This window comes from Myotis daubentonii, chromosome 3, assembly GCF_963259705.1.
Source record: "Myotis daubentonii chromosome 3, mMyoDau2.1, whole genome shotgun sequence".
Lineage (NCBI taxonomy): Eukaryota > Metazoa > Chordata > Mammalia > Chiroptera > Vespertilionidae > Myotis > Myotis daubentonii.
In genome coordinates, this window is record NC_081842.1 from 52,379,174 (window position 1) to 52,400,696 (window position 21,523).

The 21,523-nt window shown below is 35.5% G+C and overlaps 1 protein-coding gene across 6 annotated transcripts in view; it reads right to left on the bottom strand.

Moving 5' to 3' along the window:
• Positions 1-21,523, bottom strand: part of ATP13A3 (ATPase 13A3) — a 107,844-nt gene that overhangs the window by 70,289 nt on the left and 16,032 nt on the right. For 2 of the 6 annotated variants that reach the window (XM_059687431.1, XM_059687428.1), the window contains exons 3-7: positions 6,147-6,245; positions 4,429-4,602; positions 3,572-3,754; positions 3,198-3,268; positions 1,453-1,533 (exon numbers count right to left, since the gene is read on the bottom strand). In XM_059687431.1, the coding sequence (XP_059543414.1) occupies positions 1,453-1,533; positions 3,198-3,268; positions 3,572-3,754; positions 4,429-4,602; positions 6,147-6,197 (560 nt within the window). In that variant the 5' untranslated portion in view covers positions 6,198-6,245. Of the gene's footprint in view, positions 1-1,452; positions 1,534-3,197; positions 3,269-3,571; positions 3,755-4,428; positions 4,603-6,146; positions 6,246-16,689; positions 16,730-21,523 lie in introns of those variants that run through there. The other 4 variants (XM_059687429.1, XM_059687430.1, XM_059687432.1 and 1 more) reach the window with 4 other exon arrangements.

Here is a 21,523-nt window from a genome sequence, read left to right on the forward strand (position 1 = left end):
GAAAAATATCCTCAGGTGAGGATTAACAAAACAAAATAAATAAAAGAATACTGGAGCCCAGCTGGCTCAGTGGTTGAGCATTGACCTATGAACCAGGAGGTCACGGTTCCATTCCCAGTCAGGGCACATACTTGGATTCCAGGCTCAATCCCCAGTGTGAGGCATACAGGAGGCAGCCAATCAATGATTCTCTTTCATCATTGATGTTTCTAACTCTCTCTCCCTCTCCCTTCCTCTCTGAAATCTATCTATCTATCTATCTATCTATAAATATTCATTTCAAAACATTGTACACTTGACATGTTTAAAAAAATACTTTTAAAAAGTTGCTTGGTCCTGGCCAGTGTTACTCAGTGGTCAGAGCAGGGGTAGGCAAACTTTTTGACTCGAGGGCCACAATGGGTTCTAAACTGGACCGGAGGGCCAGAACAAAAGCATGGATGGAGTGTTTGTGTGAACTAATATAAATTCAAAGTAAACATCATTACATAAAAGGGTACGGTCTTTTTTTTTTTTTTTTTTTTTTTAGTTTTATTCATTTCAAACGGCCGGATCTGGCCCGCGGGCCGTAGTTTGCCCACGGCTGGGTTAGAGCATCACTAGCCTGGTCAAGGGCTTGCACCTGGGTTGCAGATTCAATCCCCAGCCCATCCAGGCCGATATGTTTCTCTTCTCTTCTCTCTCTCTCTCCACCCCCCTCCCCCAAAAAAATCAATGGAAAAAATATCCTCTCGTGAGGATTAACAACAAAAAAGAAAAGCTGCTTAAATCCTTCTGCTTAAATTCCTTATCATAGTGCTTTCTATATGATAGAGTAATTCTGGCTTTTTAAGAAGTAAACGAAGAGACTCTTTTACTAGTATATTCTAACACTTTGAAAAGATATGCTACAGGCGTATAAGAAAATTTCTAACTTAATTTGAAAATGGCACTAATCTTTAAATATGCAATACATCAATATAATTTTATACTTTAGCAGATAATAACATGATAAAAAAGATTGTCTCCCAATTTACAAATTTTCACTGTAGTAAATTTGAGCTCATGCTTATAATTCCCTATAGCAGTAAAATCCAAGATGTTATCAATTATAAGATATACCCATTATTGTATGTACAATTAAGAAAGATAAAGGATGACTCTCCATCCACTGTATAACACATTCCCCGGTTAGAAATGTTAAAATGTGGGGAAATGTATACCTTAGAATTGACGAAATATGGTATATTTTCAGGGATATCAACTTCATAGTATCAGCTCCAATATTTTTATAATTCTTAAATTGAGAGATAGCCTTACCCAAATAAAACATCAATAAGTTGTCAAGTACTATGTCTATAATATTTAAATATCTGTTAATATGTACAACTATATGGTGAAAGGGTGAACTATACATACTACTGTATTTAGGAATTTTGATAATAGATCTGACTTTAGTTGGATAAAAATTACCTGTAGGCATGCATCCCCTTTGTCAGTCCTGCACTATGCTTTTCATAAATTGACGTACAAGAAACACCTTCATCCAGTCCCCTAAATAAATCCAAAGTTTTTACTTTAAACAAAGTTTAAAATATCCAAATGTCTTAATGCCTCATTTTTCTATATTCTGATTTTCAAGTGTGACTTCCTTACAAACAGAAATCCTTAACAAAAAATGAGATAATGAATGGGAATTTTAAAATCTAAAATTCCCAAGATAAACAATAGTGAAAGTTCTAAATCTCAAAAGTGGCAACTTCTAAGTTATACAATGTATCTATCACATGATAAGATGGCTTTAAATACTCATGTTTATATAATAATATTATTATCCTTTAAGGCTGTGCACCAAAGCTGTAAGAGCTAATAACTAAACTAATAAAATTAAAAGTAGAGTATGATAGTTTGAGAATTCCAAACTAAAAATAAAAAAATGTTTTACTTTTTATTTAGTTCCTCCTCTTTAATTCTTTAAGCTTCACAGTAAGAAATCCTATTCATTTATTTTCTTTCTATAAAAGCATTCACCAAAATCCTTCCCTGATCTAATACATAGAGAGTACAGAATTTATGAGTCACGGGCAATGTCTAAAATCTGTAACAATTCTAATTGGGATTCAATTAACCTATCTACTTTCTCTCCAAAAATGTCTTAATTATACTGAGATTCTAGAATTAACTGAGATACTAATAATAGAACTCTGAAGAGAATCTTATACATCATTTAACTCCAATCCTTTTCCACTTTTGTCAGATAGGAAAATTAAGCTCCGTAAGTAACTGTTATCATAAATTCTACAAGTTTTTATGGTTGGCAAATGCTGCACAGCAATATGTTTGATGCTTTTTTCCCACTGAAGTTGATGACTTCTCCAAAGGCAGAAGCAATCAGCTCCAAGTCAATTTTTTTTAAAAACCAAAACACCAGCTCATTGGCAGTATTCTGTAAGGCAATGGTTCTTAACTAGGAATGGTCTTCACAACTAGGCATATGGAAATGCCCTGGTCCATTCCAGAATATTCTAATTCTTTAGTGTCAGGGGGGGAAATCCAGGCATGAATATTTTAAATGCTCATAAGGTGATTCTCTTTGTATTGCTAATATTAAGAATTCCTTTAGCACTCTCAAGCAATGATACTTGAGTATTTATAATAATTGCTTTAACAAAAGCAACAAAAATAGAATCCTAATTAATTAGTACTTATATAACTTGAAGCCTCCACAAAAATTTATCCAGTGATAAATTTTAAGAGATTACACCAATTTGTCCTACCCAAGGTTTAACACATTTGACAATGTCCCATCTTTATTCACATAGTGAAGTTAAATTTGCATCTATCTCTTCATCCCTCAAGTATATACAAGTGGGTAGAACTGTGAGCATATTGGGAGTTAACAGTTCAGATAGGTATACTCAAAGTTCACTTTGAGATGAACCCTCAAAAAGAAAAGAACTCAGACTCAGTGGATTTTAGGATCATACTACTTTTCTAACTTTTATGTAAATTTTGCCACGATACAGGTTGCAAGTGACATTTCATTCTAAAATGGTTAATCTGTATTCAAATAACACTGGAAGTTGCTAAAGAATAAGTGAATAAAAGTTCTTCAATAAAAACCTATTCAATTTTATGTAACAATAGAATGAATTCTTTTCTATCTAGAACATTTTTAATATACTCATAATATAATCTAAACAAAAAAAATCACTTACTTTAAGAAATCAAAATTGTGAAGAGTATCATTCCAGAAATATTTTACACTATGGTGGGTAAAGTAACGAATCTGTAAAACACATAAATGTTACATCAAAAAGCATTATCGTCACTTGTTTTCAATTACATTTACTAACACAAATCTATCATCTAACAACATATTAAATTTAAAGTGATCACATGTGACATGTAAATGTAATCTGTTTCTTTTAATAATACCTGAACTGTTACAATACAGTGATAAACAGGCGTTTTATATGCATATACATTTATCTCAAAAATAACTGCAAACACAAAATTATATACATCCATGATAGCATAACATGTAACAATTCTGATTCTTAAAGAAACCTTGAAACTAAGATTACAGTACCTGTTCTGATTGTGTCTGTGAATATTTACTTATCTCATGCCTGTTCTCTTCAGCCAAATTTTCAGTTAAAAGAACAGCATGGCCATTTGAAACCTTATTAGCCACAGATTTTGGACTCGAAAATGGATGAGTTTTCAGAGAAAGCAAGCGAATTTTTGCACAAAACCACGTTTTGAATTCATCCTTACAAGAGAGAAAGGTAAAGAGTCAATTATGTATATTATACAACTGTCTACATTTTTATTTGATTTCCATTCTTTACAATATTATTTACTCATCTCTAACTGAGAAAGCATCACTTCCTACTGACTTAACCATTTCATAAAGATGCATAAATTTAAATGTGAAGTGCTTTCCACTGCTTACCATTTAAATGGCATACTTCACTAACACAATATCCCATAAAAGTTCATGAGTGCTTTCTTAATTTACCCAACATACTCAGACTAGATATTAATGCATTTTATAAAAATACTTCCAGGTAGGATCATTAAAAAACAAATAAACACAACACCCTGAGATGTAACAGCATCACATAGTAGAAGCAACTTGTTTGGTGAATGAGAGATCCTATAGTTCTAACTGTCCGGTGACCTTGAAGGACAGCATATAATCTCTGTGCATCAAGAGTTTAAAAGGAAGGGTAGGATTTGATCATCTTTAAGATTCTTTATACTCTAATTGCTCTGATAATATTCACTTCAAACACAGGTGCTTTAGAAATAGTAGGATTAGTATTCCTCATTATATCTTACAGTGATGTTCTCTTCATATATTATTTTCAACAAAGTACACACAAAGACATTCTTTTACTCCTCAAATAATCAGCTACAGTACAAGTAAATCCATGGACTTACAGTAGTCCTCAGCAGCACCACTTCACAGTCTTTAATTGCAGTTCTAATACAGGTTGCCTTCACCCGCCACTCAGGCATCCAATAGAGGAGGAGCAGGAGAAAGCCACCAGTGCAAACCACTCCTAGAGAAACTATGGCAAGCTTCCAGCGACATAAATTATAGCCATAAATTTCCTGCATGGATATAGTAATCATGATTAATCATCAAATGATATGAAAGATAAATCCAAAGTTCTTTGTTTTCCAGATGGTTATTGTCTTGTCAGATAAACTACAAATATTTTCCCAACCCATAATTTATCTTTATCTGAGAAGCTTATTGTCAAAGGTATACTTTTTAAGTGGCAAAATCTTTTGATATTTACACATTACATTATACATTTGATGTTATCATCCTATATAATAAAAGGTTAATATGCAAATCGATAGGTTTTTTAAAATAAACTTATATATTTGAAATAATTTGATTTGCTGAAAAGATACAAAAATATTAAGAGTTCCTGTATACCCTTCATCCAATGTTAACATCTTGGTACATTTGTCAAAATCAGAAAGATTAGCCCAGCCAGCATGGCTCGGTGGTTGAGCATCGACCTATGAACCAGGAGGTCACGGTTCAATTCTTGGTCAGGGCACATGTGCAGACTTGATCCCCAGTAGGGAGGTGTAGAAAAGGCAGCCGATCAATGATTCTCTCTTATAATTGATGTTTCTATCTCTCTCTCCTTCTCCCTTCCTCTCTGAAATCAATAAAAATACTAGTATATATTAAAAGAATAAAAAGTATTAACACTGTATATTATATTAAGTAAATCTTGTCTTTATTAGAATTTCACCATTTTTTTTCACTGTCTTTTTTTTGTTGTTTAAGGATATAATTTAGAATATCATGTTGCATTTAGTTAAGTTTTAACTTTATTTTTTTCCAAATCTTTAACTAATTGTCCCAATACTACTGTTACTGATCAATCTGACCTTCTGACCCAAATTATTCAAATTGTTTCAGTTACCCTAACAAGGGCTGCCAAATTTAGCAAATGAAAATGCAAAGGGCCTATTTAAATTCAAATTTCAGATAAAAAACCAAGTAATTTTTTTGTTGCCCTCTTCAATATTAGGGACATGCTTCTACTAAAAATGTATTCCTTGATTATCTGAAATCCACATTTAATATTTAACAAGGAGTCTTATACAGGGTAGAGCAAAAGTAAGTTTACAGTTATAAGTACTCAAAACAGTTTATTCTTGTATTATTATTTATTAATGAACGTATTATTTTCCACATAACAATTGTAAACCTACTCTTTCCCTACCTTCTTTTTATCTGACAACTCTATCTCCTTCCATCCGCCACACACAGAAGAGTTGAAAAGTGTGTTTTTTAAATTAAGCTGATATTCAACATTTTATAAATCAAAATCAGAAATCTTGGATTTGGAATTATATTTTAAGCATTAGCTAACATAACTTCTCAAATTACCAAATGAAAAAACATACTTCTTTCCTCTAGGTTTTAACAGTTCAGAAGTGAAATAGGAATTATTCTAAAACAAATAGAAACGCTACATAATCCCAATTAAAAAACACAGTCAGGATGAGGAAAATACATTAACTTAGCTGTGTCTTGTTTTTTTAACTTACTTTTCTACTTCCCTAGCATAATAAATTGCAGAGATAAATTCTTCACACTTTATAAGTAAATAATAAATGCTGGTTACCATTTCATCTTCTTGACCCTGATTGATAGTCTTCCTTTCTTCTTTGTCCATATCTACAGTGATTTAAAAGGTCTTGTACTTCAGAACAGTTGAAGACAACTGAGAGATGAGAGGAACAAATGTTAGGAAATTATTATTTATCTTAGTATACTATATAACTTCATATTATTACATTTCTTGTTGTGACATATGTATCAATGTTTAACTGGTACTTAAGTAACCACTAAAGTGCTAGCTGGTTCTAATGCCATTTTCAATGGTGTGCCAGTTCTTGCACCTGCATTACTTACAATCACAAAACGTGGCATATTCTATTAATGAATTTGTACTAGCAATAGCCCTGCTACAAAACAATTTAAATTCTGGGAGAAAATACTACAGAATCTTCCCTTTCATTCTCCAGACTCAGAGACATAACCTAGTTGTGCCGTAAAAGTGCTTCACACAACTCAATTTATTGCCTGAAGTATAGTGAAGGGGTAAAGCACCAGTAGTGAAACCACCCCAAAACCTCTTAGGGATTAAAGTATCATCCGTCAAATGTTTACTAAGCAAGCATCTATTACATGAATGACATTCCCTGGCCACTAGTCAATCCCTATGGCATGTGTACCACTATTGGGGGTCACTCAACTGATTCCCCCGTTCTCATTCCAAAGTCCACTAAGCAATCTTATGACTACTTCTGACTACTCATGATGCTTGTCTAGGAGAAAATTCACTGAGCTCATCAACAAAGTTTTTTCCCCTGTATTAAAAAAAATGAGATTAATTATAAACAGCCATTCAGCCACACATTAAAGAGATTTGCAAATTGTAGAACAATGCCTATTTTCTCATGATTTTTTTTGGTTATGGCAAATATTTTTCAGAAAAATGTTACTTAATATGTAATAAATGTATTATTGTCACATCTTATTAAACTAATATTCTCAAATCTATATCAGTTTTAACTAACATGGTATCAACAGATACAATGCACATAAACAAAAGCTTTTCACAGTTCACAATAAACATTAAAGCAGTGGTTCTCAACCTTCCTAATGCCGCGACCCTTTAATACAGTTCCTTATGTTGTGGTGACCCCCAACCATAAAATTATTTTCATTGCCACTTCATGACTGTAATTTTACTAGTGTTATGAATCGTATTGTAAATATCTGATATGCAGGATGTATTTTTATTATTACAAATTGAACATAATTAAAGCATAGTGATTAATCACAAAAACAATATGTAATTATATATGTGTTTTCCCATGGTCTTAGGCGACCCCTGTGAAAGGGTCGTTCGACCCCCAAAGAGGTTGCGACTCACAGGTTGAGAACCGCTGCATTAAAGGTTACCAGTCTGAGCCCAAAGCCTTGGAGAGCCACTGCTTTAGACTAGGCTGATGTCTGCAGAACAGCCAATAGGTAATATAACATCTCAGTCCCAATGTCATGTTTCTACCTCATCTAGCCAGTGTGTAGTACAGGCCTGACACATGGTAGACACTCAAAAATTACTTGTTGAGTGAATAACGCTTGTTGTGCTAAGATAGCACTAGCTGTTTAATGTTTATAAATGTTAGGAAATTATTTTTCCTAGTAGACTATATAACTTCATATTATCACATTTCTTGTGATACATGTATCAATGTTTAACTGATACTTAAGTAATCAAGTAAAATAGCCAAGTAAAACCAACTGCAGCATTTTAAACTAATCTCATATATGACTACTGAAATCTCAACAAAATGACCAATGAAAATATTGATGCCTCCTATACCAGCACCCAGCACTTGTCTACCTACTGGTAGCCCTGGAGATGGGGTCAGAGCTAAGTAGAGCCAGGACTTTCTATAGAAATAAAAGGCAGAATTTTAAGATAGACAGAGATAGATAGATAGATAGATAGATAGATAGATAGATAGATAGATAGATGACTTAGTGCCATCTTGGAAAAGAAAATTTAGAAGTATCTGGTCCAACTTCTCCAAAAAAAGCCATATTATACAAAAAAAAAACACCTTTGGGAAATTTAGTAGCAAGTTATTTTTAGTCTAGGGCAGTATTACAGCCATGAAAGATGTTACTACCATGTTAAGACTAATCCATCAAATCAACATTATATGAGGAACCTGTTGCTATGGACTATAGGGAGAATGAACTAGCCCAACCTCTTCCCTGTACAAAAGGTCAGCAGCTGTTACCTGAACATGGAAGAGATAGACCAATCTTGCAAGATTTAAATGTGCACATGCCCACTTTCAAAGGTTAAGACAAAGGCATCTACCCTGATGCTGTTCCCACAAAAAAAATACCAGTCTCAGGTTCTTAACTATAGTCCATGGTTCTTCCATAAGTTCTGGACTGAATCTCAGGATCATCATTCAGGATTCATCAAACTCATTTTTTGTAATTAACTAGAGGCCAGGTGCATGGATTCATGCACCGGTGGGGTCCCTCGGCCTGGCCTCCGCCCTCTCGCAATCCGGGACACCACCAATGCATGGTTGGGGCTGGGGAGGGACCGTGGGAGGGCTCCAGGGTGTGTTCAGCCCATTTCAGGGGCTGATCGGGCCAGGGAGGGACTGCAGGAGGTTGGCAGTCTGGGAAGGGACTGTTGGAGGGCTACAGGGTATATCTGGCCCATCTGGCCCAGTCCTGATCTGCTGGACCCCGGCAGCGAGCTAACCTACCGGTTGGAATGTCTGCCCCCTGGTGGTGAGTGCACATAATAGCTACCGGTCATTCGGTTGAACGGTCACTTAAGCTTTTATTTATATAGATTACATATAATTCTGATCCCCATTTTCCACCACCACCACCTAAAATATGTTTTCTAACCAAAAAATAAATAAAATAAAATATGTTTCTTCAGGGGAGAAACTATGTTGAGACTTCTGCTTCCAACCAAGATGAAAAAACAGAGACCAGATTTGCCTTCCCATCTAAAACAACAACAAAATGGACAAAATATATAAAACAGGTTTTCAAGAAAACGGACACCAGGTAATGAAAGAAACTGATACAGAGATAGGAAGGAAACTAGATGAGCTTTGCAATTATCCCAGTTTGCAAACTAAAGAGTCTACAGCAAACACATCACAGCAAACACATCAAACTCGTGCCAGCGGGCCGGGAGTTTGACATGTTTGGTCTACAGTCTGCAAAAAAAGGGAAGGCAGGGAACCCAGGGGGAGTAGAGCAGTCTCTCTGATTTGGGGAGATGAGGCTGAGTGTCTGGGAAGGCACCAAAGTGACCAGGTTTGCAGGGCAGATCTGCACAGAGAAAGGACACTGAAAATCTGCAAGATGATCCCTATCCCTCTCAAGTCTTCTACCAAGTACTGATCAGCACTTATGTGTGAGGCAAAAATACCAGAAGCTAGGGAAAGAACCACCCAAAACCAATAACCATCAGGGCTCATACAAAGCTGGGCAGAGTGCCTATTCCGACCAACTACAATGAAAAACCTCATTAGTCACAAAGAATCAGGGAGAGTATTCAGAAGGGTTTTGCTTCAGTAATAGTACCCAATTAGCCCCAAACTAAAAGCTACTCTGGTGGTCCTGACTAACAAAGCTTTTGAGACTTGAAAGAATAAAATTGTTTCTAAGTAACTTAACTGCTTCACATAATAAAGTTCAAGGAGATTTTTAGAAATACAAAATATCTAGTCCCAATAAGTCACAATGTCTGACATCCAAATTAAACTAAACAGGCATGAAAGAAGAAAAAAATACAACCCATAATGAGAAAAATCAATCAATAGAAAAGGACCCAGAACTGATAATAGAATAGAATTGGTTGACAAGGACATTAAAACAACTGCTATAACTGTAGACTAAATGTTTAAAAACCAACAGGAAAGACTGAACATGTTAAGCAGAGACATATGAAGAAAAAAATCAAATTGAACATAATATAAAAAGTACATCTCAGATGAAAAAAATATGAAGATGAACTTAACAGCAGATTTGACAGTGCAAAAGAAAAATCAATGAACTTGAAGACATAATAGAATATTCAAAACGAAAAATGGAGAAAAAAATTAGAAGCACATACCACCACCACCACCACCACCACCACCACCACCACCAGTAAGCTGTGAGACAACTTCAAGTGACCTTAATATATATGCATCATGGGAGAGACCAAAAAAATATGTAATGATATAATGGCCAAAATTTTCCAAATTAGATGAAAAAATTATAAGCCCATAGATCCAAGAAGTCCAACTAACACTAAGCAAAGAAACATTAAGAAGTTATACCAGGGCATGTCATCATCAAATTATTTAAAAGAAATGATAAAAAATATTGTGAAAGGAGCTGGCAAAAAAAGATATGCTACGCCCTAACTGGTTTGGCTCAATGGATTGAGCGTCAGCCTGAGGATTGAAGGGTCCCAGGTTTGATTCCAGTCAAGGGCATGTACCTTGGTTGTGGGCACATCCTCAGTAGGGAGTGTGCAGGAGGCAGCCAATCAATGATTCTCTCTCATCATTGATGTTTCTATCTCTCTCCCTTTCCTTTTGTCTCTAAAATCAATAAAATATAGACAGGAACCAAGATGGTGGCATAAGTAAACACCTGAACTTGCTGCCTTGCACAACCACATCAAAAGTACAATTAAAAGACAAAACGGATATCATCCAGAACCATGGGAAGGCTGGCTGAGTGGAAGTTCTACAACTAGAAGGAAAGAGAAAAGCACATTGAGACTGGTAGGAGGTGCGGAGGAGGCGCGCGAAACAGGCTGGCAACTGGGTACGCTGTTATCTTTTTCAATCGGGAGGGAGATACAAGCTCCAGACTGCTCTGAACTCCAGTTCCGGGGGAGACTCTGGGGACCCAGACTCATACTGGGAGAAACTGGACTGTCTGGCATCGGGCTGTAATGCGAGGGTGGCTTTCTCTCAGAGTTGCTGCTTACAGCGATCATTGTTCCTGCACGGGGCTGCGGGACACAGAGACCCAGGGACCTCTTCGGAGCAGGGCTGATGGGAAGCCATTGCTGTTTGCTCCGCCCCGGTGATTCCCTGAGACCCTGCCCCACCCAAGCTGTGAACAGAGGCTTTTGCATATGAATAGCCTGGCCTTTTGCAATCTAAAACCTAACAAACTGCAGCTGGGTCAGAGAGCCCCAGAGCTTCCAAAAGAAGGCACAAGGCTCTACAGCAACCTGCATTGCTTCACAGCTGGGCCTCATCTGGGCACCTCCAAACCCCCATAAAAGAGGAGGAATCTGCAGATCTCTCTGTAGCTCCTGCTGGGTGGCCTCAGGCAGTGGCTGACTTTGCACCTCCTTGGAGATCCAAGAGCAAGTGTACCCAGTGGTCAGAGTGAGACCATACCAGATTACAATGCTTCAGATCCATAAGAGACACACTCAAGGGGCAGACTCAGTGAGCACCAAAGCCCCACTGAAGCAAGTCTTGCCCTGGAGGGGTGTCTCCAGCACAGAAGTTTGCCCACTGCAGACACAGCTGATTCTCACAGTCAATTGGCCTGGAGGTCAATTCCTCTCAGTGATACCTACAACAATCAAGGCTTAACTACAACAAGACTGTGCACACAGCCCACAAAGGGATGCAACCAAGAGTGTCCACCTCAGGTAATTGGGGAGGCTGAGCCACTGGGCCCTATAGGACACCTAGCACACAAAGCCACTCTATCAACTCAGGGAAGCAGCCAAAATGCGGAGACAAAGAAACATGTCACAAATGAAAGAAATGGAGGAAAGCAAACTACTGGATATAGAGTTCAAAACCACGGTTATAAGGTCTTTCAAGAATCTTCTAGAAACCTCTGAAAAATTTAGTGAGACCCTCAAGGATATGAAAAAGGACCAATTAGAAATTAAGCATACACTGACTGAAATAAAGAATAATATACAAAGATCCAACAGCAGACTAAAAGACCGCAAGAAGCAAGTCAAAGATTTGAAATACAAAGAAGTAAAAAACACCCAACCGGAAAAGAAAAAAGAATCCAAAAATATGAAGATAGTGTAAGGAGCCTCTGGGACAACTTCAAGCGTACCAACACCAGAATTATGGGGGTGCCAGAAGAAGAGAGAGAGCAAGATATTGAAAACCTATTTGAAGAAATAATGACAGAAAACTTCCCCTACCTGGTGAAAGAAACAGACTTACAAATCCAGGAAGCACAGAGAACCCCAAACAAAAGGAATCCAAAGAGGACCACACCAAGACACATCATAATTAAAATGCCAAGAGCAAAAGACAAAGAGAGAATCTTAAAAGCAGCAAGAGAAAAACAGTTAGTTACCTACAAGGGAGTACCCATATGGCTGTCAGCTTTCTCAACAGAAACTATGCAGGCCATATGGGAGTGGCAAGAAATATTCAAAGTGATGAACAGCAAGAACCTACAACCAAGATTATTCTACCCAGCAAAGCTATCATTCAGAATTGAAGGTCAGATAAAGAGCTTCACAGATAAGAAAAAGCTAAGGGAGTTCATCACCACCAAACCAGTATTATATGAAAAGCTGAAAGGTATTCTTTAAGAAGAGGAAGAAGAAAAAAGTAAAGATAAAAATTATGAACAACAAAGTGACAACAAATACACATCTATCAACAAGTGAATCTAAAAATCAAGTGAATAAAGTCTGATGAACAGAATAAAGTGGTGAATATAATAGAATCAGGGGCATAGAAAGGGAGTGGACTGACAATTTTTGAGGGGGAAGGGGGTGTGGGGAGTGCAGGAAGAGACTGGACAAAAATTGTACATCTATGGACGAGGCCAGTGGGGGGGGGGGGGGTAAAGGCATGGGGTGGGATGGGAACCGGGTGGAGGGGAGCTATGGGGGAAAAAAGAGGAACAACTGTAATAATCTGAATAACAATTTATTAAAATAAATAAAATCAATAAAGTATATTTTTTAAAAAGATATGTTACATACAAGGATAAGAATGACATCAGAGCCTGGCTGGTGTGGCTCAATGGTTGCGCATGGACTCATAAACCAGGAGATCACAGTTCAATTCCCGGTCAGGGTACATTCCTGGGTTGCAGGCTCAATCCTCTGCGGGGGTGTGCGGGAGGCAGCCAATCAATGATTCTCTGTCTTCATCGATGTTTCTATCTCTCCTCTCCCTTCCTCTCTCAAAAATCAATAAAAACATTTTTAATTTAAAAAAAAAAAAAAGAATGACATCAGGTTTCTTGTTAAAAATAGTCAGGTGACAAGACAGCAAAGCACATCTTTGAAACATCGAAGAAAAAACTACTCAGAGAATTCTATACCTAACGAAAACATCTTCCAAAATCAAAGGTGAGATAAAACTGAAAAAAAATTTACTACACTATAAAAAAAAAAGTTTTTAAACAGTCCTTAGACAGGGAAAAAAAAACAACTGATGGAAATATGGGTCTCCCCAAAGAAATGAAGAACACTAGAAATAGTAACTATGTGTATAAATATACATAACAGCACAAAGAACAAGAAGAAATAGAAGAATAGAAGTATATTTTAGTAAGTTTCTTATACTATACATGAAGTAGTGTAATATCACTTAAAGGTAAACTGTAGTAAGTTAGAGAAGTATAAAGTAAACTCTACAGTAACCACTAAAATAAAAGAGTAATAGCTAAAAAATCAACAAAGGATTTAAACTGAACCATAAAAAATACTCATGTGATTTAACAGGAAAAAAGAAACAAAAAATGAGATAAATTAAAAACAAATAGAAAGATGACTGATTGAAACCCAACCATATTAATGATCACATTAAATATAAATGATCTAAACACCAATTAAAAGGCAGAGATTGTGGTTGTATTTTTTAAAAGACTATAGGCAACTACATGCATCCTATCTATATTAATAATAGAGGAATACGCAAATTCTCCAGGACGCCGTCACAGTAACCACCGAACAGCACAGGCTGCATGGGGTGACCAGGCCGGTGGGTGGGAGACGGAGGGCGGGGGGGGGAGTTGGGGGTGACCAGGCCGGCATGGGAGAACAGTTAGGGGCAGTCGGGCAGCAGGAGAGGGCAGTTGTGGGCGATTGGCCCTGCAGGGGCGGGCAGTTGGGGGCCATCGGGTCGGCAGGGGAGGGCAGTTGGGGGTGATCAGGCCGGCAGGGGAGCAGTTAGACGTCAATCAGGCTAGCAGGGGAGCGGTTAGAGGGCAATCAGGATGGCAGGCAGAAGCAGTTAGGGGCAATCAGGTAGGCAGGCAGGCAAGCAGTTAGGAGCCAGCAGTCCTAGATTGTGAGAGGGATGTCGCGGGATCAGGCCAAAACTGGCAGTCAGACATCCCCCAAGAGGTCCCAGATTGGAGAGGGTGCAGGCCGGGTTGAGGGATACCCCACCGCCATGCACAAATTTTGTGCACCGGGCCTCTAGTATTATTAATAATCCTAAACACATATACATTTAACAGACCTTCAAAATACACAAATCAGAAACTAATAAAACTGGAAGGAAATAGAGAAATTCACAATTACTGTTGGAGATTTCATTTCAATACCACTCAATAAGAGATAGAACAAGTAAATTGAAAATACTAGTTTGGACATAGAAGATATAAACAATAGCATCAATCAAGTGGTCCTAACTGGTACTTACAGAACATTCTACTCAACCACAGCAAAATATAGATTTTTTTAAACTTGTACACAGAATATTTACCAAGAAAGACCACATTCTGGGACATAAAAAGATTCAAGTTATACAAAGTATGTTCTGAATAAAATGTACTTAAATTAGAAGATAATAACAGAAGCATAAGTAGAAAAGCCTTAATATTTAGAAACAAAATACTACTCTTCTGAAAATCTGAGTCAAAGAAATCAAGTGAAATAAAATACAAAGTATTCCAAGCTGAACAAAAATGAAGATTAACATATTAAAGTTTGTGGAATGCCACTAATACAGTAGTTAGAAAATTCATAGCACTACTTCCCAGTATCTGAAAATAAAGGTCTGAAATCATGACATCAGCTTTACCTTAAGAAAGTAGAAAATAGCAAAGTATACCTAGAGTAAGCACTACAGGGGAATAATAAAATTCAGAGTAGAAATCAATGCAATAAGAAACAGAAAAATTGAGAGAGAAAAAAATCAATGAAATAAAAAGCTAGTTCTTAGAGATCAATAAAATTGATGATTTCTAATTTCTAGTTAGACTCAAAGAGAAGGGGGTGGGTGAGAGACACAAATTAATATCAGGAATAAGACAGAAAACATCACTACAGATTCTACACATATCAGAAGGATAATTAAGGAATGTAATGAACAACTTTACACTTATACATCAACTTTTCTGCAGGTTTGAAAAACCTTACTTCAAAAAAAATTTTCTTTTAATTTATCTTTATTGGTCAGGGTATGGCCATGAATACTGTTAAAGCCAAGCTAAAAGCTGAGTAATAGGTACATGACAGTTCATTATACTAACCTACTTTTCAGTATGTAGAAATTATCCATAATATAAAGTTTTTTAATCAATAAAAGCAGCCATCTCAAGCTTTTAAACAGAAGAAAATTTTCATTCCTAGCACCAAAGGCCATAAATCTTGAGAACTCTGCCTCTATAAATCTAAAATAACTGACTCAACCTATTATTTACCAGGCATTATCTATAAACTCATACTGCTGGTTTTGAATCTAACTAGTCTTTGATCTTGTTTTTTATCCATTGCCTAGAAATATAGACATGCTTCCCAACTTTTGTAAACCCCAATTTTTTACTGTAGAATCTATTAGTAGATAAATACTCAAGCTTTTTATGATTTTAGAAAAAGAATGGCCATTAAAAATTCAGTGTTTTCATTTAGTCCATGTATTTATAACTATTTATAACCTTTTCTTCAAATATCTGACAAAAGTTCACCTTAATCTAACATAACTATATTTTCATCTTCTACAGTCTGACCAAAACAAAAAAATTTCCAATTATTTTAAATGTGCACTGCCCATAACAATCTATTTTCATACTTTTAAAAACACAATTCTTGACCAAATTATCTCCTTACTCTTTTTACAAGTGTTATTTCTCTGAAATTTAGCTTCCTTTTAAAGGTAAAATTCTTTAACTCTTACCCAATTTTACCAAAATTGAAATATTAAAAATAATTTAAATAAAAAGTTGCTCTAAAAACCACCAATTATTATTCTCTTTAAACATATTATACCTCATAGGAAATTACTAAGAACTCACCTTTTACATAAACTTAGTAAAACCTAATGAGACAATTCCAAGGTTACATTTAAAACATATACAAATTTAAATGTATATTTAAATTTTAAAAACTTACCTAGAGATCCCTTAACATTTCTATGACTCTACAAAAACACAAATCTATATAAACACATTTTAAAACATACTGATTTATCAAGATGAAAAATACATTTAAAATACTACCCTACCATATATCTAATTAGGACATCTGAAGCATTAATATCAAACTTCTAAAATCCATTTAACTTATAGAAATATAACTTTGGTGGTTTGTTGGAATGCATTTTTAATCAAGTCACTTTCTATATCATAGTAAACAAAGAAATTTTTCTTACCAATTGCACTATAATTATTCCTTCCAATTGCTGATGTTAGCAGAGCTTTCAAAAGCTGGCTCTTAATAAAATAAAACTAAGCATAAAAATCTGTTCAAATGAGAATTTTCTGTCAAATATTTGTTTTGGTTCTTTTTGAACTACTTCTAAAATAAGACATTAAAATTTAGGATTTTTTAATTCACTAATTTTAAATGGGTTTTCTGCCATCTGACTACCACTAGTAGAGCTCCTATTACTTAAAGTCCCAACTCCACAGTGCATGCCTGAGCCTTGATGTTATCTAAATAGCAAGGAGCTTATAGGCTATTGTGCTTAACCAAACCCTTCCTTGCATTTACAACGAGCTTGATTTTTTTGTGGGTGAAAACAGCACAGAAAAAAAGTGAAGCTATCAGAAACAAATATCACTAAATCTAATACTAATTTTTTTAAGTTTACTTATTATTCCCATTATATAGTTACTAGGAGCCATTTAAATGGCTTAACCATTTAAGTACATCTTTAACCTAGGATAAGAGTTAGTCATATCTCATTTCCTAAAACAAGATGAGTTGGTCTCAATAGGCATAGAAATCCCCAAATCTCTAAACCTTTGCTTCAAAACCTGAATTCCTTATTAGCTGTACCGATAGTATTATAATAATATGTGTGTGGAGGGTTTTCTTTAAGGATATTCAATGTATTTTCCAAGAATTCCAAAATAAGTAATTTCACAAGGTAACTTAGAGAACAATCTATAACTCAAGTAAAACTTCAAGCAAAGCAGTTTTGAATAATGTATTTTTAATTTACTTCAGTTAATATTTGCCAACTTCAACAAGACTGAAGTAAAATAAAAATGTATTCATTCAAAAATCACAAAACTAAATAAATTAGTATAAAAAAATTCTCAAATGACATTTTTTTTTAGAGTCTTTACCATATACCTCCAGAGTTTTAAAAATTAAAACTGAACTAAGACTTTTGGGCCACTATGTATTGTTGAAAAAGAATGAATCCTCCCACTTTGTTTTGTAGTTCTACATTTTTTTTTCTGAGCATTAAACAAACCTACCCATGTTAAATAAAAATTTGATAAACCCATCTTTTAAGGACCACTCAGCAAAAGATGTTTTTAAAGATCCTGAAGTTAATAAACAGCAGTTAGCATTCTCAATATTTCATTGTCAAAAAAAGCAGTTCTGCCTTCACAATTGGAATAAAAGTACCCTAATACATATACAATCCCTACTCTGCTCATTAAACCACTCCAATTTTAATATTTATACAAATATATGTATAAAAGTAGGGGGGGCCCAATCTCCCAATTACAGTAACCAAAATTGTGATAACTCTTTATGAGGACAAACTTACTACTTCAAGTCAGCTCCTAACAATAAGAATGACATAATATAATTTAATGAATACATGGAAATTTTACAGGGATACCAGCTAAATTTTAACAAAGCTCCACTCAATACCCATTTTATCACTTCCCATCTTGGACTTTCTCTTATAATACATGCTTTTGTTTCTGTGTTTAGACTTAAGGAAGACCATTGTACCCAACATACACCAAAGCAAGACTGTATTTACATTTGTAAGGTGTAGTCTTTGTATACTTATACTTTTTTTATGTTACAAAACAATGTGATAGTTATAACAAAATAAGTTATAATTAGGAAGGATAATGCAATTATCTGTCACAGAAATCAATATTAAGAACATTAAGAGTTATAAACTTGGCTACCAGTGGGAACAGTGTGTTTGGGTAGAAGTGAGGGAGAAGCTTTAGTGCTTTTTGAATGCTTTAACCATGTATATGTAATAATTTTTTATTGATTTTGGAGAGGGAGAGAAACATCAATGATGAGAGAATCATTTATCAGCTGCCTCCTGCACGGCCCCCACTGGGGATCAAGCCCACAACCTGGGCATGTACTCTGACCGGGAATCGAACCGTGACCTCCTGGTTCACAGGTCAACCACTGAGCCATGCCTGGCAGGGATGTAATAATATTTTTAAAAAATTAACTTCTAATTCTATAATGCATGGTCATCCTTGGGTCTGGACTTGTAGAATCTCCAAAGCACTTCACGGTGCTCTACCAGACTATTCTCCAGATTCTCTGGATCTCACTCTTAATTAAGTTACTTTAGCCCAGGCAAGTGTGTTTAAAATTTTTTTTTATTTTTCAATTATAGTTGATATATAATATTACATTAGTTTCAGGTGTACAATATAATGATTAGACATTTATATAACTTACGAAGTGACCACTTTAGGCAAGTAGTCATTTTGAAGATTCCTTTAAGAAGTATATTTCTAGTAAGCTACAGCTAGCTGTTTATATTTCTGTTTATATTCCTAACACATTTTGGCCCCACTGAGAAGTACTAGCCAGTGACACAGCATAAGTACAGTAGCAGCAAATTTGAAATTATTTTATCAAATTAAATCATCTATAAGCATTAAGTGAACATATATGCCATATTCATTACCATATTAGGAACAGGAGATATACAACTTTACCCCAAAATACATAATAAAAAACAAAAACAAATGTAAAAAGCAGAGAACTCTAGAATCAGCTCTAACTTGTCTTTAAATGACAATTTAACATGACTATTTGCAAGTTCCTTCAGATGTCTTGGTTTCAACTTCTTCACTAAAATGAGGCAGTTGTAATAATTCATGTGTTGCAACCCAACCATGAAAGTTTTTTACCTAGGCAAGTATTGCCTTTGTATATAACCTGCTATTACACTCTTCCACCAGTAGGTGACATTCCAACACTGGTAAGGAGAGAGGCGGACAATGCTCCAGTCTTCACAGAGCAACTGCTGATCAAGTGTGGTTAAGGATAAGTTACCGAAGACTTTTTTTTAGTACCATTGGAGGTACTAATATGGAAAAGTGTGAGTTTTCTATATTAAGAGAGCCTGTTTCATGTGTCTCAATAGAAATGTAAGACACACAATGAACACAAAACAAATGACAATGGGGAGGGACAGAAAAACAGGTACATTATTATTCCCTTTATAATATAGATTACTCCCAAATTCACAATTGTCTGATACTAGAATTTAGGGATCTTGCAATATTGTGGAGCAAGGGAGAACAATAACAATTAAAAAGCTCATGAACCTATAAGAAAACAAGATGAAGTATAAAATTACATGATAAAACATTACCTGCCCACACCTGGCAAAAAAAAAGGCACTCATGAAATGTTGATGTCAGGAGTGCACCTTTTTGGAAAACCAACTGATATTAATTAAAATTTAAGATCCCCATAAACTTTGATCCAACAAACCTAATTAGAAATTCATGTCACTTGTACCTATACATACATGCTACCATTAACCATTTCTTCAAATTCCTCTGCATTGTTAGACTTATGAAATAGGTAAAACTTTTGTGCTATTTTTTTTCCTTTGGGGGCAAGAGTAAAATAACCTAGTTGAAACAAACAAGGGTATTTTCAAACAAGCACAAAAGAAATTGTGTGGCATGGGCATCTAATACAATAGGAACTTTCAAATCAAGAGTTCTAATAACAGCTTAAACAAACAAACCAAATTCATAAGTGAACCTAACTCCTCGAACTAAAATTACACTTTTAAATTCAGGTATAAAATGAGGTGATTTTTTAGTTAATATATAAATCAATGTTTATCCCATTCTAATGCAAATTAGTGACACTTCTTCTAAACTATAATGCTATCAATCCAAATCCCTAGTAACTAGACATTTTTATTGGCAATTTAAAAGACCGTATTTGAGCCCTAACCAGTTTGGCTCATTGGATAGAGCGTCGGCCTGCGGACTGAAGGGTCCCGGATTCGATTCCGGTCAAGGGCATGTACCTTGGTTGTGGGCATATCCCTAGTAGGGGGTGTGCAGGAGGCAGCTGATTGATGTTTCTCTCTCATCAATGTTTCTAACTCTCTAACCCTCTCCCTTCCTCTAAGAAAATCAATAAAATATATATTTTTTAAATAAAAATAAAAGACGGTATTTGAAATTTAAACATTCATTATTCTAAGATTCATACTTTCCACTTGGCTTTCAAATGTTTTTTTGGAAAACAGACCCTTGAAAGATGCTGCTGTCTGCATTTCATGCCTTAATTTGTTGGTAAAACTTTCTGATATAAAGTCCCTCCATGCTTGACTTTCTAGGGAATATGAAAAATGCTAATCTTGATTAAGTGAAGATTTTTTCCCCTGTTTTGAAAAGGCAATATTGATTGGAAATAGTAAGTAAAGCAGATAATGCCTGTAGAAATGTTTTGTAAACTAAAAGTCCTTGTATAAATGTCAGTTATTATTATTATGGTTGGCACATTAGCCAACTATATTGATTTGTTAAAAAGTCCTTATTACACAATGACCACAGAAAATGAGAAAGTTCAGATTTCTATAACGGTTGTACCATGAACAAGACCATTACCCTCTTTAATAGCAATTTAAATGCTGGATTTTTAAAACATTTGTTAAACGCAGATGCTAAGGCCTTTGTACTTTCTTCCTATGCTGAGTCAACATGGGTGGGTTTCAAACTGGGAAAAAGGGGTAAAGTTGAAAAGGGCTAATTAACATAATTTGTCTTTGTTGGTAATCTTCCCTCAAAGACATTTTCCATTGATTTTTAGATAGTGGGAAGGAGGGGGAAAGACAGAGAGAAACATTGATGTGAGACTGGTTGCCTCCCGCATGCGCCCTGTGTGTGCCCTGACTGGCTAGGAATTGAGCCTGCAACCGAGGTGCATGTCCTTGACCAGAATTGAACCTGGTGATACCCTTCAGTCTGTGGGCCGACGCTCTCTTCAAGAGCCAAACTGGCTAG